This window comes from Ovis aries, chromosome 17, assembly GCF_016772045.2.
Source record: "Ovis aries strain OAR_USU_Benz2616 breed Rambouillet chromosome 17, ARS-UI_Ramb_v3.0, whole genome shotgun sequence".
NCBI classification, from domain to species: Eukaryota; Metazoa; Chordata; class Mammalia; order Artiodactyla; family Bovidae; genus Ovis; species Ovis aries.
This window is the reverse complement of record NC_056070.1, coordinates 70248261-70273370: the sequence shown is the minus strand read 5'-3', so window position 1 is coordinate 70273370 and position 25110 is coordinate 70248261. Positions and strand designations below refer to the sequence as shown.

At 46.5% G+C, this 25110-nt stretch overlaps 1 protein-coding gene across 10 annotated transcripts in view; it reads left to right on the top strand.

Moving 5' to 3' along the window:
• Positions 1-15803, top strand: part of PRR14L (proline rich 14 like) — a 40960-nt gene extending 25157 nt beyond the window's left edge. For 7 of the 10 annotated variants that reach the window (XM_042234091.2, XM_060400865.1, XM_042234093.2 and 4 more), the window contains 5 exons: positions 35-106; positions 677-848; positions 1386-1492; positions 8525-8596; positions 11556-15803. In XM_042234091.2, coding sequence (XP_042090025.1) covers positions 35-106; positions 677-848; positions 1386-1492; positions 8525-8596; positions 11556-11835 — 703 coding nt within the window. In that variant the 3' untranslated portion in view covers positions 11836-15803. Of the gene's footprint in view, positions 1-34; positions 107-676; positions 1313-1385; positions 1495-4250; positions 8110-8524; positions 8597-11555 lie in introns of those variants that run through there. The other 3 variants (XR_006056592.2, XM_042234092.2, XR_006056593.1) reach the window with 3 other exon arrangements.
• Positions 15804-25110: the final 9307 nt, after the last annotated feature.

The window sequence follows — 25110 nt, the reverse complement described above, 5'->3', positions numbered from 1 at the left end:
AAACCTGTCACTCTTTATTTTTGCTCCACTTCAGCCGCACCGTGTTACCGTCCATGCCTCTTCCGGGCCTGGAAGCTGCTTACAGTGCCGGCGGCAGTCACATGAGGTGAGGGCTTGCAGAGGGAGGGAGACGGGGTGGGGGGTACTCTAGCAGCTGCTGTGGGTTGAGCTCGGTGCAGTTCTGGCCTCTTGTTCTCCTTCTAAGCCTGATCTGCATCTCTCAGGTGCACAGGCAGAGGTTCAGCCTCAGGACTGTGTAACTAAAGTTGTGTGATCAGTCCATTTACTGAAAACATGCAGAAAGTCCAAATCAGGAGCCAGCTCCTTGTACCGCAAGTCCCCTCAAGACACACCTCAGGCCTTGAGCCGGTTTCAGTGCGCGGATGCTGTTGATCATGTCCAAGCACAATTCGTTTGTTCAGTTCCCTAAATGCCTTCTTCCTGCAAGAACTCCTTGCCGTTTCCCGCTTTTTTCCTTACTCACTGCATCTTCCAAGTCTCCTTATTCCATCCCAGGGAACTGGGTTGACCACATTCTTGTACTTTATCACACCTGCAGACACAGGCGTGTCCAGAGACAATGTGGGGACAGCCTTACGGGAATGTCACTTAGTGCCGACGTGGAAGGTGAACCCGTCCCACTTTTGCTTCTTTGTCTCTTTCCCTGTGGTGCCAGGCTAGAGCCTCCATTCCCTGCCTTGGTACCAAAGTCTCACCTGGTAACAGACTCAGCCGTCAGCAAGCTCCTGTTCTCAGCTTCCGAGTTCCCGGTTCCTGGGTTTGACGAGCTGGACGGTGTGACGGCCGCCTGCCCCCGACCACAGGGCAGCCCTCCAGACCAGAAGGAGGTAAACTTGGTGCGGTGGGCTCGGGCGGCAGAGGCGCCTCAGCTCCCATGACAGGTGCAGACAGCCCCCCAGTCCCCTGCTGCCGCCTGTAGCTTCAGCCCAAGTGCCGGATGTCATCAGGACAGGGGCTCTTCCGTTGGCCACTGCAGGGTGCCTGGGATCTCTTCATCCTCATTGCTCTCTGGACCCTTTTCTTAATGATGCATTTAACAACATTCAGAGAATTGAAGCACGGAGCAGGGGGCTTCACACATGCGGAGACGAGTGAAGGATGCTGTGCTCACTCTTAGCATCCGCTGTCTCCAACAGTTTTAAACTTGTGTGTTGATCATCTCAGTATCTGAGCTGCATGCACAGTGACATGAAGGGGGCAGTTGCTGAAAATGCTGTTGGGAGGAGTCGTTGGGGGAGCTCTCTCATAAAACCGCTTCCTGAAGCCACCTGTACACTGAGGAAGCAGTGTGGTGAGTGTCAGCAAAGGGGCCTCTGTGTATTTAGAATGGCTTACAACCTGACTGTCTTTCTTCTTAAAAATAGGCTGAGCTGGAGAAGAGGCCGAAGAAAGTCTCACAGATTCGCATCCGGAAAACCATTCCTAAGCCAGACCCTAACCTCACGCCCATGGGCCTTCCTCGACCCAAAAGGTGAGCACCTTTTCTAACACACACGGATGTATTTTTCTGGAAATTGTTTAGTATAATATAATAGCCTTTTCAATGATCATATACGCTGAGCTTTTGTTATATCAATACTTCTAGGAATTTATCTAGAAGAATTTCACCAGTACTGTGGCCAGAGATTTGTGCGCAGGGTTCTGGGTCACTTCCTGAGCTCTCTGTGCCAGGTCCCTCTGTGTTTACAATCCCAGTGCCTCCTCCAGGGGTGCTGAGAAGTCAGCACTGCCATTGTCCCCAGGCTTAGGTGCCGGTGCCAGGGCTCAGTGGCTGAGAGACCTGTGTTATGCCGGAACTTCTGTCCTGGTCCTGGTGGCTCCTATCCCCACAGGTCTCACCCAACTGCACAGCCCAGACTCACGACATTCTGCACACAGAACTGGAAAGCGACCCACAAGTTATAAGAGAAGTTGTCTTTTTTTTCTTTTTTTTCTTTTAATTAAGAAAATGCTAGATCCGTGTTATGGTACAGAGATGATTTAAAAGTTGAAAATGTTGGATTCTAAAGATTTTTGTGACAGAGATGATTGCTCATCCCCAAAGAGCGAAGTGGAAAAAAAACGATTACTAAATTATGTATTGGGCATGATTCCAGATTGTGTATTTGACATGATTGGCGTTTGGGGATGATGTGTATTACACACATGTGCTTCCCAGGTGGCGCTAGTGGTAACGAGTCCGCCTGCTAATGCGGGAGACGCACGGGACCTGGGTTCGATCCCTGGGTTGGGACTATCCCATGGAGAAGGGAATGGCAGCCCACTCCAGGATTCTTGCCTGTAAAATGCCATGGACAGAGGAGCCTGGTGGGCTGCAGTGCTTGGGGTCACAAAAAGTGGGACACGACTGTGTGTATGTGCTTGCACGCATGCACACACAATGGAGAGACACACATTTTAAAAGATACCTAGTTATGTTTCCTTTGTGATCGATTTCATGCATTCATTTCTCATTGGCAAATGGAAGCCTGTGTCCCTTGACTAACCCAAAGTAAGTTATTTCACCCTGCTGAACATCAAGGACCTACCTGTAAAAGGTAAATAAGAATTCCCAATATTTAAAATTGTTGTACAGTCCAGTTGAGGAAAAAAAATGTCTATTTTATTGCTTCACACAACACAGATGTGACAGTTAACTGTTATATGATTGATGTTCCACTTTGCCCACTTGGTTTTATCTTAATATGTTGTATCCTACAATTCTTTTATTGATCATCCTACGATGTCTTTTCAAGATAAATTTTTTAAGTATTTCAGATATCCTGTGTTGAATAGTACTTTTTACTAAAATAAAATAGGGTTCAGAATCATGGTATTCTACCTTAAATTTTTTGGTAGATATAAGTTCTAGAAAACCTTATTCGGATAAGGTTTTAATGAGAGAGTTTTCAGAGAGAGTTTTAATGGAACAATGACATTCAACCCTTTCAAGTCCTGACAAGTAGTATTAAAAAAAACCTCAGTGATCTATCATCAAATTATATTTAATGATTTATCACTCAATTTTTTTTTTGAAAGCAAAGAATTGAAAAGTGCTGACCCCTTTGGGTGCTGTCACCCAGGCTTTGCAGGTAGGCAGTGTCTCGGTTTGTGGGACGTGACCCAGGAGGATCTGACCAGTGTCAGATGGCTAACAAATTACATGCTACTTTGTCACTTAGAGGTACTGTATTTAATCCTATGTAATGAGTGAGGTTGAAAACTAGCATCTTCAATAAGTCTTTACCAAAGACATTTTGATTAAGATGCTTTCATTACTTCAAGTACACTTTTATGTCTTGAAGGTGCTGATTCAGTGCCTTAAACTTATGGAACATTTTTGACATGTAACTTAATTAGCAAAGGCATATTTTATTTTTCAAGCCCATCAGCCGGATCAGTCTTACTTCCTTCCTTTTCTGTTTTCCAATTCAAACGTGGTCGTCCCTCAGTATCCTCGGGGAAGTGGTTCCAAGCACTCCCGCAGATACCAAAATCCACGGATGCCCAAGTCTCTTACATGAAATGGCACAGTGCCACAAATACGGTCTCCCCTCCATGCCCAGGGCTATGAAACAATAAGTATGTTAATATTCACCTTCAAGAGAGCCATACAGACCACTGAGAAATAAACTATGGAACACAACTTACAGACTTCTGAGTCATAAGACAAAGTTTAAATTTATGTGTAAGAATTTTCTGTTATTGAGTTTATAATAAAGCAATGTGGTTTGTAGCCAAAATAATAAATTACGAAGAGACTACTATATAACACAGCACGATGTTGCTTCAGCACCTGTGTGCACATGCACGAATCAAACTGTGATTAGACTTTTAGGAACAGCCAATCGTGGGGGGAAAAAAAGAGATCCATTCATTAATATAAAATCTCATGATCACTTCAGTGTAGGATACAAGCGTATCACTGCAAACCAATTGTCATGGCAGCTCATCATATAATTTTTGTTGTTAACAGAAAGTAGAAGCTGTATTTTATAAGATGAAGATTGACTAATTGACTTAAATGTTTCTGTATAAGATTCGATTAAAGTTCTTCTAAGTCTTGTATACTTTATCTTCAAAAGTTTGATAGTCCCAGTAAACATTTCAGTTACTTTTTTTTAAAGAAGAATCAACTGTTAAGTCCAGTTTTTGTAAGTGATAACAGACTGAGTGTTGAGAATAGTTTGAAAAAGACATTGTGTACAGTTAAGCTATTTTTGGCGTTTGAAACTCTCTTTCTTAAATAGGTGTTGTCTGATGATAGTCAGGAGGTGAATGAAACAAAGTCCCTCTGAGAGCTCCATTCCACACTGAATCTGAAATCCAGATATCCTTATACCAGGCCAGGTCTCCTCTCGGTGAAGCCACTGCATGGAACCTTGTGTGAAGTGGGGAGAGACACGTCCAAGACAAGTTTACAGTGACTTCATTAATCTCTAAAGAGGGGTTGGTGAGATCAGTGATTTGATTCCAATACTAAGGTAGAATTCAGGGTGGATGGGACTATTTGGGAAGAATTTGTGGGGAGTTATGCATGAGCAAAGGGACCCTTCTAGATGAGTCGTGAGCAGGAGATTAGAGTTCAGGAGGTTGATTACGCTGGAGCTGAGTGCCCGTGTGCTCTCTTGAAAGTTTCCCAGTATGCCGGCACGAGGACCGGAGGTCTAGCAGAGCCTGAGGGCTTTTACCTTAGTATCACATATCAGTCTGAGTCAATTCAGGAGATGGAAACCGCATGGTATGTTAAACAGGGCAAGTTTAATATTAAAGTGTTAAACTGTTAATACAGCAGAAGAGTAACCATAGAGGTGTACGGAGAATTTTCTCTGGTTGCAGGGAGCTACTCTTGGTTGCAGTGGGCAGGCTTCTCATTACCTGGGCTTTTCTTCTTGTGGAGCACAAGCTCCAGGGCGCTTGGGCTTCAGTAGTTGCAGTTCCTGGGCTCTAGAGCACAGGCTCAGTAGTTTTGACACATCGGCTTAGTTGCTCTGCGCCATGTAGATCTTCCTGGATCAGGGATCGAACCTATGCCTCCTGCATTGGCAGGCAATTCTTTATTACTGAGCCACCAGGGAAGTGCCCTGTACAGAGAATTCTGAAGGGCATCTTGGGGCCCTCACCTCAACTGGAGTCTGACTTTGTTGCAGAAGGTATGGTGGCAGCCATCAGATGGCTGGGTTGCTGACACTGGAGCTGGGTGAGCAGGAGACAACAGCAGCCTTGTGGGACGCAAGATGAGGCTGGAGGGCTACACCCAGGGTGCTGGGGTGCTGCTGCAGTTGCGTGGCCTGCAGTGGGGGATGGTTGCTCCAGGGGAGTCACAGGAAATGACTCCCAGGAAGTTGGGGTCCCACCATGGGCTTCTGTCCCTGAATGCTAATCTGTGGTGTGGTGGTCACCAAACTAGTGCTACAGGGGTCCTCGGAGGCTACACACTCTGGCTGTTCAGCTGAGGCTGAGCCCCTCCAAGTGTCCCCATCTGACTCCACCCCAGACACCCCAGTACACAAACACCCACGATGGACCATGTGGCAGGAGCAAGGAAAAAAGCTCCCTTCCTCCTCCAGGGTTCCTCTGGTGCCTTCTTTTGCCAAAGTCCAGCACTGTATTCACTGTGGAAAAGAAATGTGTAAGGAGGCCAAGATTCCATTATCGCAGAGCAGGTACCGAGAGCACGTTCTGAGCTGAGAAGCAGTAATTTAGTAACTGGTACATTCCAGTAAACAAAATTTAAAGCAAATACACTTGACCAAGCTCTGTAGTTGTAGGAAGAGATATGAATGAACGGAAAGCCATGGGTTTAACATAGGTACAGAACTAAAGCATCAATAGCCTGCAAAATTCAGCAAACAAGTGAAATAAGAGAGCACTAGTCTTGGGACTTCCTTGGTGATCCAGTGGTAAAGAATCTGCTGCCAATGCATGGGACATGGGCTCGATCTCTGGGCCAGGAAGATTCTACTTACTGTGGAGCAGCTGAGCCTGCAAACTGCAGTTGCTGAAGCCTGCATACCCTAGAGCCTGCATACCACAGCTGCTAAGCACGCGTGCCTAGGGCCTGTGCTCTGCAACAAGCCACAGAAGTGAGGAGCCCACACAGCACACCGAAGAGTAGCCCTCACTCGCTGCAACTGGAGAAAGCCCGAGCAAGGCCCAGCCCAGCCAAAACCAAGTAAATGGAAGAAAAAGAATATAGTCTTAAGAGATCTTAAAACATGTTGTGAAATGTCAGCAATTTAAACAACATGATGCCAGGACTTGCCTGTTAGCACAGTGGCTAAGAGTCTGCCTGCTAACACAGGGGACATGGATTCAATCTCTGATCCAGAAAGATCCCCCATGGTGCAGAGCAGCTAACTAAGCCCATTCGCCACAACTACTGAGCCCCCACTCTAGAGCCTGCAAGCTGTGACTACCGAAGCCCACATGCCCTGGCGCCCATGCTCCATGAAGGAAGCCGCCACAATTAGGAGCCTGCGCACTGCAGCGGAGAGCAGCCCCCGCTCAGTGCAGTTAGAGGAAGCCCCAGTGCGGCAGCGAAGACCCAGCACAGCTGACAGGAAAGCTGTGTATATGGTAGAGAGTCCGCCTGCATGTTGATGACTAGCAGAAACCAACACGATGTTGTAAAGCAGTTACCCTTCGACTAAAAATAGATTAAAAGAAAAAAAGAACCTGCCTGCCATTGTAGGAAATGCAAGGGACCAGGATTCAATCCCTGGGTCGGAAAGATCCCCTGGAATAGGAAATGGCAACCCACTCCAGTGTTCTGGCCTGGAAAATTTCATGGACAGAGGAGCCTGGTGGACTATGTCCACGGGGTCACAAAAGAGTCAGACATGACTGAGCGACTAAACACACATGTACATGTCAAAAAATAAATAAATATGGCAGAATGGAGAAGAGCAAAACAACGTGATGCCAGAGGATTGATATACAAGCTCGTAAAACAAAAATGGGAGTCCATAAATAGACACAAATACCTAGAGAAATTTACTACGTAACAAAGGTGTCCCCTCAAATCAGTGGTGTAAAGATGGGCTAATCAGTAAAGTGCTACTGGGACAGCTGGGCAGCCATTCTAAGAATAATAAAGCTGGGTCTCTATCTTAGACCTTTCACCAGAATATATTCCACATGAAATCAGACTTAAATGTGAAAAAAAGAATACTTGAAGAAACCATAGGAAATGATTAACAAAATTCAGAGTCAAAATAAAAATCTGAATAAGAAACCATAAGAAATGATTAACTATAACAAAATTCAGAGTCAAAATAAAAAATCTGAATAAGCTATTTCATGAAAATCTTATCTTTCCTGCTGAGGAAAAAATAAATAAGCTATAAACAAAGACAAAACACAAACTCGTATATACAGGGGAATATTAGCCATAAAAAGGAACACATTTGAGTCAGTTCTGATGAGGTGGATGAACCTAGAGTCTGTCATACAGAGTGAAGTAAGTCAAAAAGAGAAAAACAGATATCGCATTTTAATGCATGTATGTGGACTCTAGGAAGATGGTGCTGATGAACCTATTTGCAGGGCAGCAGTGGAGACAAAGACATAGAGAACAGAGGACATGGCGGGGAGGAGAGCCCAGAGTTCCAAAGGCAGAAAGATGATCTTAAAAGAAGCCAGGAAACTTTGTAAGTGTAGACACCAAAATCTTCAAATACGAGCAAACTGAATCCAGCAACATATTTGAAAAAATGATTATACCCATGACCAAGTGGTTTTTACCCCAGGAATGCAGAGTTAGTTGAACACGAAATCAATCCGTGTAGTATACCATATTAATTGAATAAAGGAAATTTAACTAACAGAATAAAGAGATAACATGGTTAGCTCATTAGATGCATAATTACAAAATCAAAAGGCAACATAGAACACTGCTAACGTATACATTGGGACAGTATTGATTAGACTCAGAACTTCCAGGGACCTTGTGTTGTTTGAGAGAAGGGTAAAAATATTACTGCACTTCAGTTTCTAAGTTAAATATGTTAATCAAAATTCTTGCAACCGCTAAAAGAATAGAAGACGTATAATTTTCAAGCCAGGAGGGGAGGATGAAAAAGAGAGCAGTCAGTCAAAGAGAAGAAACATTGAAAAAGTAGGAAAAAAAAGAAGCTGTAAGCTAAGATAATAGGTACAGGTCCAGTTATATCCCTCCCAGTAAGTATAATTGAACTGAATCTCACAAAGCTAAGATTGGCGGCATGCAAAGGAAGATCCAGGATTCATGGTTGACGTGAGACATATCAAGAGCTCTTGGAAAGTAAAAGACCGGAAAGGATAGAGTTGGGAAACCAATCTCGTTCCTCTTAGGAGACCATGAAGGGACTTCGCTGGTGGTCCAGTGGCAAAGACTCCAAGCTGTCAATGCAGGGGGCCTGGGACTGATCCCTGGTCAGGGAGCTAGCTTCCACATGCCACAACTAACCAACAGAGCCAGATAAATAAATCTGTTTTCTTAAAAGTGAGACCATGAAGAATTTATACCTTTTTCTCTTTTCAGGTTAAAGAAAAAAGAGTTTAGTTTAGAAGAAATATATACCAACAAGAATTATAAATCTCCTCCTGCAAACAGGTAGGTACACACAAGTAGGAAATAATAGATTGGGAGGGCTTCCGAAACGATCGACATAAATCTCCAGTCTTTTCACTTTGGAAAGGGTTTTATGTTCAGTTCTTCCAGTACTGGATCTCAAAAATAACTAGGATTGGTATTTTTAGCGTTAGCTTGAATTGCAGTCAGTAGTAGGACAGGAAAGAAGTGTGTGTCAGGTTGGTTATCCTCTTTTCGTTTGTGCTTGTGTCTTTAAGACTAAGAATCATTGATCTTCAGATTTGACTCCAAACCCAAATATGGAAGGCATTTCACTTACTTGGCTTTGTTTGCTTGGGTCTAAATTGTGTTCAAATCGTTGAACGTTCATTGCACTTGTGTGGTGTCTAGGATGAAGGAGGAGAGTTTTATCCTATAAGATAGGATGAGCATTTGCTCTGAAGCCTTTGTCATATAATGCTGTTCATTGCAGCATTGCTAAATATTGGATTGGCCAAAAAAGTTCTTTTAAATTTGTCCATACAGTTTTACAAACCTGAACAGACTTTTGGGCCAACCCAATAATAGGAGAGGGTTGGAAACAACTTTAAAAATGCCCATTACTAGAGTTCTGACTAAATTATGACCCATCCTGACTGTGGGCTACACTGCACAGCCATTGAAAGTGGGGTCCCTGCATACCAGTTGGAGCGCTCTTAAAGGTTACTGCTAGTCAGAGCGGCACAGTGCCCGGGAAAGCCTGGGCTCTGCTACCCCTTGAGTAAAGAGGAACCCAGACTGTCGGATGGATGGTGCCATGGTTCAGCAAACTCCAGGCCAGGTTCAGCCAGCCGCCTGTTTCTTTTTTTTTTTTTTTTTCAGTCCTATGAGCTAAGAATGATCTCTATTCTTTCAAAGGACTGTTTGATAAATGAAAATAAATATGTAGCAGAGACCCCAGTGGCTCATCAGTTTCTAAAATGTTTGCTACCCAGCCCTTCACACAGCAGGGCTGACCTCTGCTGATGCACGCTTACCTCTGCTCGTCGGTTCGGTGAATGACTTCGGGAGGATACACGAAACACTGTTGCTAGTGGGGTGGCAGTGTCTCTTCATTCTTTACCATCCTGTCCAGTTTTCGTTTCTTCACTATGTGCTTGTGTTCAGTTCAGTTCAGTCGCTCAGTCGTGTCCGACTCTTTGCAGCCCCATGGCCTGCAGCACACCAGGCTTCTGTGTCCATCACCAATTCCTGGAGTTTGCGCAAACTCATGTCCATAGAATCGGTGATGCCATCCAACCATCTCATCTTCTGTCGTCCCCTTCTCCTGCCTTCAATCTTTCCCAGCATCAGGGTCTTTTCCAATGAGTCAGTTCTTCACATCAGGTGGCCAGAGTATTGGAGTTTCAGCTTCAGCATCGTTTCAGTTCAATTCAGTCGCTCAGTCGTGTCCAACTCTTTGCAACCCCATGAACTGCAGCATGCCAGGCCTCCCTATCCATCACCAACTCCCAGAGTTTACCCAAGCCCGTGTCCATTGAGTCAGTGATGCCATCCAACCATCTCATCTTCTGTCGTCCCCCTCTCCTCCTGCCCTCAATCTTTCCCAGCATTGGGGTCTTTTCAAATGAGTCAGCTCTCTGCATCAAGTGGCCAAAGTTTGGAGTTTCAGCTTCAACATCAGTCCTTCCAATGAACACCCAGGACTGATCTCCTTTAGGATGGACTGGTTGAATCTCCTTGCAGTCCAGAGGACTCTCAAAAGTCTTCCCCCACACTACAGTTCAAAAGCATCCATTCTTCGGCATTCTGCCTTCTTTATGGTCCAACTCTCACATCCATACATGACTACTGGAAAAACCATACCTTTGACTAGATGGACCTTTGTTGGCAAAGTAATGTCTATGCTTTTTAACATGCTGTCTAGGTTGGTCACAGCTTTTCTTCCAAGGAGCAAGCGTCTTAATTTCACAGCTACAGTCACCATCTGCAGTGATTTTGGAGCCCCAAAATATAAAATCTGTCACTGTTTCCATTGTTTCCCTGTCTTATTTGCCCTGAAGTGATGGGACCGGATGCCATGATTTTAATTTTTTGAATGTTGAGTTTTAAGCCAACTTTTTCACTTTCCTCTTTCATCAAAAGGCTCTTTTGTTCTTCTTCACTTTCTGCCATAGGGGTGGTGTCATCTGCATATCTGAGGTTTTTGATATTTCTCCCAGCAATCTTGATTCCAGCTTGTGCTTCATCCAGCCTGGCTTTTTGCCTGCATATAAGTTAAATAAGAAGGGTGACAATATACAGCCTTGACATACTCCTTTCCCAATTTGGAACCAGTCTATTAGTTCCATGTTTGGTTCTAACTATTGCTTCTTGACCTGCATACATATTTCTCAAGAGGCAAGTAAGGTGGTCTGGTATTCCCATCTCTTTAAGAATTTCCCACAGTTTATTTTGATCCACAGTTAAAGGCTTTGACATAGTCAATAAAACAGAAGCAGATGTTTTTCTGGAACTCTCTTGCTTTTTCTGTGATCCAGTGGATGCTGGCAGTTTGATCTCTGGTTCCTCTGCCTTTTCTAAATGCAGCTTGAACATCTGGAAGTTCATGGTTCACGTACTATTGAAGCCTGGCTTGGAGAATTTTGATCATTACTTTGCTAGCATGTGAGATGAGTGCAGTTGTGCAGTAGTTTGAGCATCCTTTGGCATTGCCTTTCCTTGGGATTGGAATAAAAACTGACCTTTTCCAATCCTGTGGCCACTGTTGAGTTTTCCAAATTGCTTGTATTACATATTCAAAGTGCTTGTATTACATATTCATACATATACATACACACACACACACACACACACACACATATATATGTCATAAAAAAATAAAGCTGCAGGCCAGAGACAGGAGCTGAGTCAGGAGCAGTGAGCCTTCAGTATAGACGGGGAGGGTTGGTGGCCCCCCAGGTCTGCGTGTCAGTGACCCTGTCTTGTACTTCACCTGTAGGTGTTTAGAGACCATTTTCGAGGAACCTAAGGAACGAAACGGTACGCTCATCTCCATCAGCCAACAGAAGAGGAAGCGAGTCCTGGAGTTTCAGGATTTCACAGTCCCTCGGAAGAGGCGTGCGCGTGGAAAGGTCAAGGTAGCAGGCAGCTTTACGCGGGCCCAGAAGGCAGCACTTCAGAGCCGGGAGCTGGACGCACTCTTGATACAGAAACTGATGGAACTGGAGACCTTCTTTGCCAAGGAGGAGGAGGAGCAGGAGCAGTCGTCCGGCTGCTGAGTGGCGATTCAGGTCCGGGGTCTTGGCTTCAGACTTTTCTTGGCCTCCTGGAAGAGGTTGCCTGATTTTGCCCTCTCGCCTAAACCCCTCAGAGCACAGGCTGTGGATTTTTACCTCCTTCCGGGTGCAGCCTCTGTTGGAGCTGGTGTAGGAGGGCCCTCTAGCTTGTACTGCTGAGCACAGAACCTCAGGAATGCTCCCTTTCTCTTGGAAATGGTCCCGGATGACGCCGGCCTCCTCACCCCATTCTCTGCCATCCGTGGAGGGGCATGTGGCACCCCTTCAGCAACACTAGGTTTCAGCGACTCACAGCATTTGCACGTCCATGTGAAAGTCCCACGTCGTTTACGGTGGTGCTAGACCAAGATCATTCAGACATGTGGCCTGGGGAGAGAGACCTGGCGTCCTGTCCCGTGAGGTCTCACTGGCTCACTTCAGTAGTTGAGGAAAGATGAGCTGTTGTGTTTTCTAATCCTTTTGAGTCCATCTGTCCAGAACCAGGAGTGTGTGTGTGTGTGTGTGTGTGTGTGTGTGTGTGTGTGTGTGTGTGTGTGTGTGTGTGTGTGTGTGTGTGTGTGTGTGTGTGTGTGTGTGTGTGTGTGTGTGTGTGTGTGTGTGTGTGTGTGTGTGTGTGTGTGTGCGTGTGGCTTTTCCCTATCGTCTTTTCCCCTCTGTGACTGTGGGTCACTAGTGCCAGAGGAGCCTGTCCAGGGCCCATTTGAAGTAAGTTGCACTTTTTAATGTTGTGGTGTTGATTATTTTCATTTGTTTTATTTCCCTCTTTTTTTTTTAATTTTTGCTGCATGTTTGGAGCCTTTAAATGTGATTTTTAAACGAATTTTTTAAGACATCAAGGAGAAAGACAATACACATCTCCAGAACACACGACAGGCATTTGCCTCGGTTTGTCAGTGGGTGGCCAAGAGCCTTCTTTTCCCATCAACACGTTTGGGCAGCCTCTTCCCCACATGCAACTCGGGGCGTGACTGTTGTCTCATCTGGGTTCTCATTCTCGCCCACCGACTAGATGTATTTATTGTAATGACAGAAGTAAGAGCAGGTTTCTCTCCCGGTCATTTAACAAGTTGGAAGGTTGGGTGTGGTCTCAGTGGGTTTCATCTGAAGTGGTGTCCGTGACAAAGGTCCACAGTGGCCCTGGTGGTGACGAAGGCCAGCCCGGAGTGTGCACAGCTGCCAGAGCTGCTCAGTCCAGGGGGAGAGGGGCCCAGCCAAGGTCACGGAGTTCACGGGCAGCCCCCTCCGAGGGCACATCGCTGTCCTCTGGGCTCCTGCGTCAGTCCTGCTAGAAGCCTGGGGGAACGTCAGCAGGTCCCTCAGCTTCTCTATGTGCACCCAAGGAGTCTGTGTGCGGGGGAGCGGCCGGCTGCCGTGGAGGCACCGGCCCAGAGGCTTCATTCCTTCCCTACGTCAGGCCTGTGTGCCCTCACACTGCTCCCCCTTCCCCTTCCCTTGCGTTTTATCTTTTCTCTTCATCTCTGTCTCTGAAAACGAGAGTGCAGAGTTAGCATTCCTTGGCTGGTGAGCCGGACGCTGAAAACCCAGCCCAAGCACCAGCCGCTGCCTCCACTGTCCTCCGGGGAGCAGTGCCAGCCAGCGGGGACTGTTGGATCCCAGGGGCGTTTCCCAGCCTGTGAGGGGCCACGTCTCCTGGGTTCCTTTGGTCTCCCCGTGAGTCGGTGGGCAGGGAGATGGGGGGTGGGGGTCTCTATGTGCCTTTCCTCTGCAGGCTGACAGTCTGTGCCACACTGGAGCAGAAAAACGGGCAGTGTGAGAACAGTGCCACGCCTGTCTCGTCGGCCCGCTGCCTCAGGCAGTGCTTTCAGGAGCCGAACGACCGACCTGCTGACCCACGGAGGCTTCTCAGGCCATGGCCACGCAGCATCGGAGGAGAGCCAGGCATTCACACCGGCCGTGGACAGCGCAAACCGGATGCTGCCACCGTGCATCCACTTTGCTCAGACTGCGTAGACATGACCTGTGTGTCGCCTCAGTACCTCTCCCATCCTGGGACAGGGTCCTCAGACACAAATGCTTCTGCCCATCTTTTTGCTCAAGGGAGTAGGGATGAGTTTGTGCCCACTTACGAACATTTTTAGGGCGCTCCCACTGGACAAACTCCCAGCAAATGAACAGAACCCTGTTCGCCAGCTCCGTCGCCAGTGTAGATCAGTCCACCGTGGGGCAAACGTGGCAGACTGAAGTGGGTGCAGCTGCGGTTTCGCCAGCGTCCTGGAGATGCAGTTTCAACTCTGCCCTTTGCAGGCGTGGCACCTGTGAGGGCTGGGAGCGGGGTTTGGAGCCTTGGCGTCTGGAGACCCAGGAGTGTAGGAAGTAGCTTCTCTGAGGCCAGCCTCCCCTTGTAATTTTCGGCCTGCCTCTGGCCCTGCCTCATTCCAAAGTGAAGAAGGGGCCCTGACTGCGGACCTGAAGTTGCTTGCCCGAAGCCCACGTCAGGTTTTAGCTGTGCTCTGCCGCACCTGTCTTAACGTCCAGCAGCTGCAGCGCTGTCCATGGTCCTGGTGCCACCTGCCACCAGTCGGCTGCTGGCGCCACCTGCCCAGAGCCTTGGGAGGTCTGGTTCTGGGCTGGGAGTTAGTAGTTTCCACGGATGGGGACTTCCTACCCCACCAGATTTAGTGATTTTAATATGGGAAAGAGAGGAGAAATCTCAGGTCCAATCCGCCGTTCTGCCCGCCGACTTTTCACTGACCCCTCAGCTATGGTTTTCTCTCTGTTTCTGGCAGTATTGGCCGCCCTCCCCCTCTTTTTCTGGTTTCCTTTGCAGCTTCATTTCTCTATCAGTTTAAATGTACCTCATCACCCATTCAAGCAGATTATGTCCACTTTTTCACACTGACCTTACTCTTAAAAGCCACAGCCAAGGAGGGTGCAGTGCAGAGACATGTAGCGTTTGCCTTACTTGGAGCCGGAAGAGCTCAGAAACTCATGCTGTGAATCTGGAACTCCCCCTCGAGCTGTGAAGATCAGACACTTTGTCACAGTTTTGCCTGGAAGGGCCTTACCAAGGGCGCCAGAGCCAACCTGAGGTTAACTGCAGATCCCACCTTCTGGGCTTGGTCCTCCCCGTGGGGCTGGCTCCCTGCCTGCCAGGCCGAGGGTGGCACAGAGGGTGCAGGGCAGGGCCACCAATCCAAGGCTCTTGCGGCTGGTGGAATGCAGAGCCAGTGCTCGTTTCCAAGGCTAGGATTTCATCTCATAATGTACGTCGAGATCCGCAAAAGACCAACTTGTAGACGGTGGTACTTTCCCCCGTTCCCTGGGGGCTGAGTATGCAGTCGGTGCTTTCCTTAATTCCCTTGTGTTCTGTTTTCTGTGCGTGTCCCCCAACCCCAGTATCATGGAAAGGACCTCTGAGTCAGCATCGTGGGTGGCTGTCCCTAAAGTCTGTAAGTGGTTGGCCAGAGGCTCGTAGCACCCTACCCTGGATTCGTGCACGGGGAGGGCTCCTTGCTGCAACTGAACTTCCTGTATCAAAAGTTGGCCAGGAAGAAGACTTCGTTTTACTAAAATCAAAGTGTGACACTATCACCTAGCCACACACTGAGCAGCAGAGACTGTTTATTCTGGTTGTGAAGCAAGGGCCCCTGCACAGTCTGCCCTCTGGCACCGCATCCTGTCAGACTGGATGCTTGTGCATCATGTGTCCTCACGAGCCCCTCTCTGGTGCTGAATTGGATTTGAACCCTTGGTGAGAGGCCTCAGCATCTCCTTGGGCTGGTCTGGGCCAGTAAATAGCCACCTGAAGTGTTTATATAATTATCATGGTCATTAGCTCAGTGAAATTTGTACATTTTTGGTAACATTGGCACACACAATGCCCCTGCAGTTCCTTTTCTGTTCTGTAGTTTGTGACTAAAAATCCCACTGTTTATGTGTGTTAATTTATGAAAATAAAAGATTCTCTTTTTTTTTTTAAACCTTTCAAATAACTTTCAAGGCTGTTCTTATGGCTTCATAAGTTAAAATTTTACCTGTAATGTAATGAGGTTGCTGTTCCTCCCCAAGTGGTTGCCATTTCCTGAGGACTGTCCCGGGCTCGGGATGCGTGTAGAGCCCCACCTGTGGGTGGCCTTCTGAGCCAGTTGTGCAGCATTTTCAGTTCACTCGGGCGGTGGATCATTTTGAGGGGCTTTTGTATCTGGAAGCAGCTAAGACTCCTTGAGATTCAAGTCACACTCCATTAAGTGGGTGGGGAGGCTGACCACACAGTGTTTTAGGTGTGGGTTTTGAATAGTGCTAGTTTTCTCACATGGCTGGGAAGTCGAAAAAGCAGTAACGAATTCAGGTCAAAATAAACATTAGCAAGGTCAAAATATTAGCAAGATGTTTGGAAGAAGAGTTTAGCCTGCTGAGGAGGCTACCAGGGAGAGTATAAACATGGTGGAGTACATTCACTTACTTTTAAAAAGGCCTTGCCTTCTATCACATATCCTTCCCAACTGTACGTGAGGTTAGGCTGCGAGTCTTCTGACTCAGCTCTGTGTTTAACTGGTGGAAACTCGTGAGAGAATGACTGATACAAGGCTATTTACCATCACGCTGACATGTTCCAGAAAGAAGCAAAGTTCCTGAGGATATTCTTTGTCCAGAGGAAAAGCAGCACCCAAGCCTCTCTTCCTGGCCTTTTTCCAATTCCTGGATTTCTGCAGCAAAGATCTCTGTCCTGGTGGTCCGTCACCTTCGGGGAGCATCCTGCCTGGCGGATGTGCTTGTGCTGGTTAGGTTTCACGGTTCCTTTGAGCAGAGTCCTCCCCACACCTTTTCTTCCTTTGGAAGGAAGAGGCCCGTCATTGCCTAAGGCTCTGTTACTAGTTTCGTCCTTTCTGTTTGGCTGTGCTGGGTCTTTGTTGCTGCGCCGGCTTTCTCTAGTTGCGGCAAGCAGGGTCTACTCTCTAGTTGCGTGGGCTTCTGATTGCAGTGGCTTTTCTCATGGAGAACAGGCTCTAGGCACAGGGGCTTCAGTAGCTGGGGCACACAGGCTTAATTGCCCTGTGGCATGTGGGATCTTCCCTGGACCAGGGCTCACACCCATGGACCCTGCATTGGCAGGCGGTTTCCCAGCCACCGGACCACCAGGGAAATCCCTGTGTTACTGCTTTAGCATCCCCACCACAGAAGCATGCCTTGATAGGGCCTCTTGAGAGCAAGAGGTCCAAACTGACGGAAGAATCCTCTACTGTGTCCTGCCCTCTGCGTGTGATGGAGACCTAATTTCTGCAGTTCCTTCTGGGGCTTCTCTTGAGCAGGGTTTTAGAAAATCCCCAGTTCTTCAGGTAACTTCCTGGGTCACAGGTGAGTCTTTCCTAACAGCTCTTTCAGGCTTACTCCGTCCTCTCCCTCCTCACTGTCAGCCAGTACTTCTGCTTGGGCGTTTCCCTGGGGTGGGAGCAGTTTGACCAAGACTTGCACGCAGACCCTTTCTGCAGTTCCTCGGCCGGTGGTCCTCCCTGTGATCTATTCACCCAGCGTCCTGGTGCTGAAGGGTTTTCTCCCACGTGGTGCCCACAGACACTGTTCAGCTCTCTGCCTTCCCAGATCACTCTTAAAAGTGTACCCTCCCCCCACCCCAGCTCCTTGTACAGCCTCTCTCCGATGCTTTATGTATCTAGCATTTATTATTTCCTCCCTGTACCTGTTCATCCCTGTAATGCAGGCTCCTCTCCGGTCCCTCTTGAGACCCCTCAGACACCTAAAACACTGCCTTGTTGTTTTTCAGTAGCCAAGTGGTGTCCGACTCTTTGTGACCCCATGAACTGCAGCACACCAGCTTGCCCGGTCTGTCCTTCACTCTCTCCGCGAGTTTGATGCCCTTTGAGTCGGTGATGCCTGGTGTATATTATAGGGGCTCCGTAAACACTTGATTGTGAATGAAAGGTCGCCTTCACTAACCGACCCTATTGTTTGACAGGCCGGCTGAGGTCCTCTTCATCCTGCCGATTCTGAGTATTTGAAGACCTCATAACTCTCCTCCCTTCGATTACCCTTCCAAGGACCTGGTTGGTGGCTGCGCAGCAAGTGAACTGGGCCCTTTCTCGGCGCGGCCACACCCACTGCTGACCTAGCGACGTCTGATTGGCTGTAGCTCACAGGTGGGGCGGGACCAGCGAGGTGTTCGCACCTCCTGCGGTGTCGCCTACCTTCCAGGTACCTCCCCGCAGCCCAATCTGGAGCCTGCATCCCTGGCCCTGGGATGCCGGGATGCCGAGGGTGGAGGCTCCTGCAGGCAAGAATCGTCTTGAGAATTTTTCTCCCTTTTGCATTTTAATTTCAGACTTTGGGAGAGAGTAAAATGGTCCTTGGAAGAGTACAAACACGAGGCAAATATCCCCAGGTACTGCAGCGGTTGATGGGTTTCCCCTACTGCCACCAACCCGAAGTGATCTAATTTCGCCGTTGTCAGAACCACTCGCTCCCTTGAAATCTTTCCCCGGTGTTCCTCTCGCCCACAGTAGCGTTTACTGACCCCCAGTGCCAAGCATTGTGTTTATTACCTTCTTGAATCCTCACAACAACCTGATGAGGTAGATGTTTTTAATCCCCCTTGTGGATGAGGAAGCTGAGCCTTAAAGACAGATCGATTGACAGAGCCTGTGTGGTAAGTGCTAGCGCCGAGGTCTCTTCTTACATCACCCGGCGCAATCCACCTCTGCTAGCAAACCCCACCCCTCGGCCCACACCTGCCTCTCCAGCCCCGCCCCCAGGCGCTCCCCGTTCTAGTTCTTCAAACCCTCCTTGCTGCCTCTGGCCTTGATACTTTTGCACAAAAAGCTGTACCGTCCGGGTGCACATACTCTGTCCCACCCCTACGCTTGACTGCCTCCACGTCTTCGGGTCTCTGGAGGTTTTTGCCTCCGGCTCCCTTCCCTGTCAAGCACCTCTCAGCTACTTCCTCAGCCCACACGCTCCCCCATGCGCCAACTGCCTGCACTGCAATCCACAGCCCTCTCCACCCTGTGAGCTTCAGAGGAGCCCCACCGAGTGCATTTACCTGCCGACAGGTCGTGCACCACATTTAGGTCCGCAACACAGCTTCGGAAGAACTTTCATGATGTTCTCTAAGAGGCCAGGTGCTTGGTGTGAGGCCCGGTGAACCTGCCACCCTCCTTACAGCCTCCTACTCACGTCAGCAGCTCCTTATGGGTGTGTTTGTTTCCGTCACTGCCTCTTCTGTCAAATCCTTTCCCTCCCTCTCTCTGTCCAGTAAGTACCCCTCTTTTCTCCTCATTAAACAAACACAATCTAGAACTGATTTATCATCTTAAAAATTTATGGGGACATCCTTGGCAGTCCAGTGTTAAGACTCCACACTTCCAATGCAGGGGGCACAGACTGGGTCCCTGGTTGGAGAACTAAGATTCCACATGCTGCATGGCTGGAAAAAAAAAAAAAAATATATATATATATATATATATATATATGAATAGAATCCTAAATCAGGCACATGCTGTCTTAAAATCATAGAACTTTATAGCTGGAAGGAGGCCTTGAAGCTCTGATATGTAAAGATTTTACATCCACACACAGACACATCTATATTCTTAAAAGTGAAGGGGGTTGGAACATGTGCATATGTATATACATATACACATATATATGGAGAAGGGAATGGCAATCCACTCCAGTATTCTTGCCTGGAGAATTCCAGGGACAGAGGAGCCTGGCGGGCTATAGTCCATGGGGTTGCAAAAGAGTCACATATGACTGAGCAACTAACACACACACACACATAAGCCCTATACACACACACACACACACACAGAGATACAGACATACTGACGATATCAGAGGTCGTATATGAGTGTCTTTTAATTTGCTTTATTGTTGTTTACTCCTGAAAAGTGCTGACTACTTTCCCCTGTAGAATTGTGCTAGAATTTCTATGTTGTTGTTGTTCAGTTGCTAGGTCATGTCCGACTCTTTGAGACCCCTTCAACTGCAGGGAAATTTCCAGGGAAATTGGAACCTTCATCACTACTGATGGGAATGCAAAATGGTACAGCCACGTTGGAAAACCTTGTGTCAGTTCCTTAAACAATTAAACTATTGTTGCTGTTCAGTCGATCGGTTGTTTCCAACTTTTTGCGACCCCATGAACTGCAACATGCCAGGCATCCCTGTCCTTCACTATCTCCCAGAGTTTGCTCAGACTCATGTCCATTGAGTCAGTGATACCGTTCAACTATCTCACGCTCTGTCCTCCCTAAATAATTTCTATAGCAAGTTTCTATGCTGACAACCAACATGGATCCTCAGATGTGAGATGAGGTGCTGAAAGCCACGACTTCCACTCCTCTGGACTGGCCGGGTATGTGCTTGTCCCTTTGCCCCTCTGAACTTGTCAGCAAGACTTCCCTGGCCTTTTCTACAAGTATTTCCAGCTCTCCAGCAAGCCCTCTGTGTCTTTCCCCACCAATCCCAGGACGATTAATCTGATCTATATTCCTCTGATTCCAATCTGAATTCTTGATAGTAACTGAATGTCAGAGAGCATAGACCATCCCATGGAAATAATTTTCCCTTTTGGTGAACTATATCCAAATCCCTTCTTACATTTTTTTCTTCGGGAGGCTGTAGCTAGCTCCCGTCTCTGATGATGCCAGGACAGAGGCCCCCACGCAGGGTGCTCTGGACAAGATTTTAGACACCTTTTTCTGTGAAGGGTCAGACAGTAGCTATCTCAGGCTTTGCAAGCCATATGACCTTTACTGCAACTACTCAACTCTGTGGTCATAGCAGGAAAGCCGCTGTAGATGATATGTGAACAAATAGGGGTGACTGTATTCCAATAAAACTTGATTTACGGAACAGGAAGTGATACCTCATTTGCCAACCTTCACTCTGGAGGATAAGCATCTCTACTTGGACGCAGGAAACCCCTCCCCCCTTGGATTTTACCCAGGGACTCACCAATCCAATGTGTTTCTACAGAGACGACTTAAAGAAAAAATGAGATGAAACAAAATCTGACAACACATGAAATCAGTATAATGGTCCTGGCCAGAGAAACCATTGTCAACACAGTATTTGGAAGCTTCTACTCCAGTGCCAAATGTCAAAGGGTTGCTGGGAAGTAGCCAGGGGGCTCCGGAGCAGAGGGTTCCATCTGACCATGGTAAAGGTCCTCGAATCTCTCCCGAGCAACTACAGTGTTTTTTCCTCCTTTTAATACCACGAGGACCTGGTGTGACAGTAGATGGGGTCCTACGAGAAGGGTCGTGTCTTTTACTGTACGTGGGGGGGCTGGGCAGGCCACAATGAAGACGGGAGATTCTGTGTACTGCAACTAAGACCTGGTGCAGCCAAATGATTTTTTTAATGGAGCTAGAGATGAATCCACGCACCCTGTTCACCTTATCTTTGACAAAGGAGGCAAAAATATACAATGGAGAAAAGACAACCTCTTTAACAAATGGTGCTGGGAAAACTGGTCAACCACATGTAAAAGAACCAAATTAGAACACTTTCTAACACCATACACAAAAATAAACTCAAAATGGATTAAAGATCTAAATGTAAAACCAGAAACTGTAAAACTCCTAGAGGAAAACATAGGCAGAACACTCTAACAATCGTTTCCAACTCTTTGCGACCCCATGGACTGCAACGCACCAGGCTTCCCTGTCCTTCACCATCTCCAGGAGCTTGGTCAAACTCATGTCCATTGAGTCAATGATGCCATCCAAACATCTTATCCTCTGTCGCCCCCTTCTCCTGCCTTCAATCTTTCCCAGCATCAGGGTCTTTTCAAATGAGTTGGCTCTTTGCATCAGATGGCCAAAGTATTGAAGCTTCATCTTCAGCATCGGTCCTTCTAAGGAAAAGGATTGATTTCCTTTAGAATGGACTGGTTGGATCTCCTTGCAGTCCAAGGGACTCTCAAGAGTATTCTCCAACACCACAGTGCAAAAGCATCAATTCTTCAGCATTCAGCCTTCTGTATGGTCCAACTCTCACATCCATACATGACCACAGGAAAAACCATAGCTTTGACTAGATGGACTTCTGTCGGCAAAGTAATGTCTCTGCTTTTTAATATGCTGTCTATGTTTGTCATAGCTTTTCTCCAATGAGTGGGACCTTCGTTTTTTGAATGCTGAGTTTTAAGCCAGCTTTCACTCTCCTCTTTCACCTTCAAGAGGCTCTTTAGTTCTTCTTCACTTTCTGCCATAAGGGTGGTGTCATCTGCGTATCTGAGGTTATTGATATTTCTCCCGGCAATCTTGATTCCAGCTTGTGCTTCATCCAGCCTAGCGTTTCTCATGATGTACTCTGCATAGAAGTTAAATAAGCAGAGTGACAATATACAGCCTTGACGTACTCCTTTCACAATTTTGAACCAGTCTGTTGTTCCGTGTCTGATTCTAACTGCTGCTTTTTGACCAGCATACAGGTTTCACAGGAGGCAGGTAAGGTGGTCTGGTATTCCCATCTCTTTAAGAATTTTCCAGTTTGTTTTGGTCTACACAGTCAAAGGTTTTAGCATAGTCAATGAAGCAGAAGTAGATATTTGTCTGGAATTGTCTTGCTTTTTCTGTGATCCAGTGGATGTTGGCAATTTGATCTCTGGTTCCTCTGCCTTTTCTAAATGCAGCTTGAACATCTGGAAGTTCTTGGTTCACATGACTGTTGAAGCCTGGCTTGGAGAATTTTGAGCATCACTTTGCTAGCGTGTGAAATAAGTGCAATGTGCGGTAGTTTGAGCGTTCTTTTTTTTTTTTTTTTTAGTTTGAGTATTCTTTGGCATTGCCCTTCTTTGGGACTGGAAAGAAAACTGACCTTTTTGAGTCCTGTGGCCACTGCTGAGTTTTCCAAATTTGCTGGCATATTGAGTGCAGCACTTCAACAGCATCATCTTTTAGGATTTGAACTAGCTCAGCTGGAATTCCATCACCTTCACTAGCTTTGTTCATAGTAATGCTTTCTAAGGCCCACTTGACTTTGCACTCCAGGATGTCTGTCTCTAAGTGAGTGACCATACCACCATGGTTATCTGGGTCATTAAGATCTTTTTTGTGTGTGTAGTTCTGTGTATTCTTGCCACCTCTTGTTAATATCTTCTGCTTCTGTTAGGTCCATACTGTTTCTGAGCCATGGCGGAGCCACTGGGGAAGCCCAATTAAACTATGCAGCCCAGCAATTCCACTCCTAGGTATATACAGAAGAGAAGTGAAAACACATGTCTATACAGCTAACCACATATGAATGTTTATAGCAGTATTTTTCATAATTGCTAAAAGGTAGAAGTGATTAACTATGAATGGATAAAGAAATGCAGTCTATCCATATAATGGAATACTATTCAATCATAAAAATGCGGTACTGGTACATGTTATAAAATGGACAAACCATGAAAATATGCTGAGAGAAACCAGTTATGCAAATGCATATATGATTTCATTCATATGAAAATGCAAAATAGGGAAATCTATAGGGACAAAAAGTAGATTATTTATTGCTTGCATGCTCAGTCACTTTAGTGATGTCTGACTCTGCCACCCCATGGACTGTAACCCACCAGGCTCCTCTTTCCATGGAACTTTTCAGGCAAGGATACTAGAGTGGGTTCCATTTCCTCTTCCAGGGATCTTCCCAACCCAGGATCAAACCAGGGTCTCTTGAATTGGCAGGAGGATTCTTTACCACTAAGGCCACCTTGGAAGCCCCCATTCAAGAAATGGCAACCCACTCTAGTATTCTTGCCTGGAACATCCCACAGATAGAGGAGTCTGGTGGGCTGCAGTCCATGGGGTCACAAATCAGTTGGACACAACTGAGCAACTAAAGAGCAGCAAGCACTTCATATAAGTGGAATTACACAATACGTGTCCTTTTGTGACTGGCTAATTTTACTTACCATAGTGTTTTCAAAGTTTATTCCTGTTGTAGCATATATCAGTACTCATATATTTTTAAAGAAATATTTACTTATTTGGCTATATTGGGTCTTAGTTGCTGCTCACAGATCTTTTTTCCAGCATAGGAGGTCTTTCAGGTGGTGTCCGGGGTTCTCTCTCTAGTTGTGGCTTGGGGGTTCAGGGGTTCAAGACTATGGATTTATTTAATAGTTGCCCAATAGCCTGTGGGATCCTTGTTCCCCAACCAGGGATTGAACCCATGACCTCTGGGTTGGAAGGAGGATTTTTAACCACTGGACCACTAGGGAAGTCCCTTCGTGCATGTTTTTATGGCTGAATAATATTCTATTATATAGAGATGTCTCAGTTCTATTTGTTCATCTACTGAACCACTTGTTGGCTATTGTGAATAATGTTACTATGAACACTGGTGTACAAATCTCTGAGTCCCTGCTTCCATTCTTTTAGGTTATACCCGGGTGCTTGATTGGGGCTTCCCAGGTGCACTCGTGATAAAGAACTCTGTCAGAAAGATCCCTTGGAGGAGGAAATGGCAACCCACTCCAGTATTCTTGCCTGGAGAACCCCATGAGCAGAGGAGCCTGGTGGGCTACAGTCCGTAGCAGAGTTAGAGTGAGCATGTACACAGGTGCTGGGTCATATGATAATTCTGTGGTTAACTTGTTGAGAAACCACCAAACCATTTTGCATAGCAGCTGTACCATTTTACATTGTTACCAGCAATGCATAAGTGTTCTCATTTTTCAAAATCCTTGCCAACACTTGTTATTCTCCTTTCTCTTTGATTATAGCCATTCTAATGGGTGAGAAGTTGATATCTCACTGTGCTTGTGATGTGCATTTCCCTAATGATTAGTAACATTGAGCATCTTTTATTGGCCTTTGGTATATTATCATTAGAGAAATGTCTGTTTAAGTCCTTTGCCTATGTTTGAATTGGATTATTTGGTGTTTTTTGTTGTTGTTGTTGAGTTTTAGTAATTCTGTATATATTCTGGAGACCATACCCTTATCAGATATGTTTGTTTGCAAATATTTTCTCCCATTCTCAGGGTTGTCTTTTCAATTTATTGACAGTGTCCTTTGATGCACAAAACTTAAATTTTGATGAAATCCAACTTATGTTATTTTGTTGTTGCTTATGCTTTTGGTGTAATATCCTAGAAATCACTGTTGAATTCAATGTCATGAAAATTTCCCTTGTTTTAAGAGTTTTATACAGTTGTAGTTCTTAGCTTTAGGTCTTTGATCCATTCTGAGTTAATTTTTGTATATGGTGTAAGTGTTAGTTGCTCAGTAGTTTCTGACCCTTTGCAACCCCATGGATTGTAGCCCGTCAGGCTCCTCTTTCCATGGA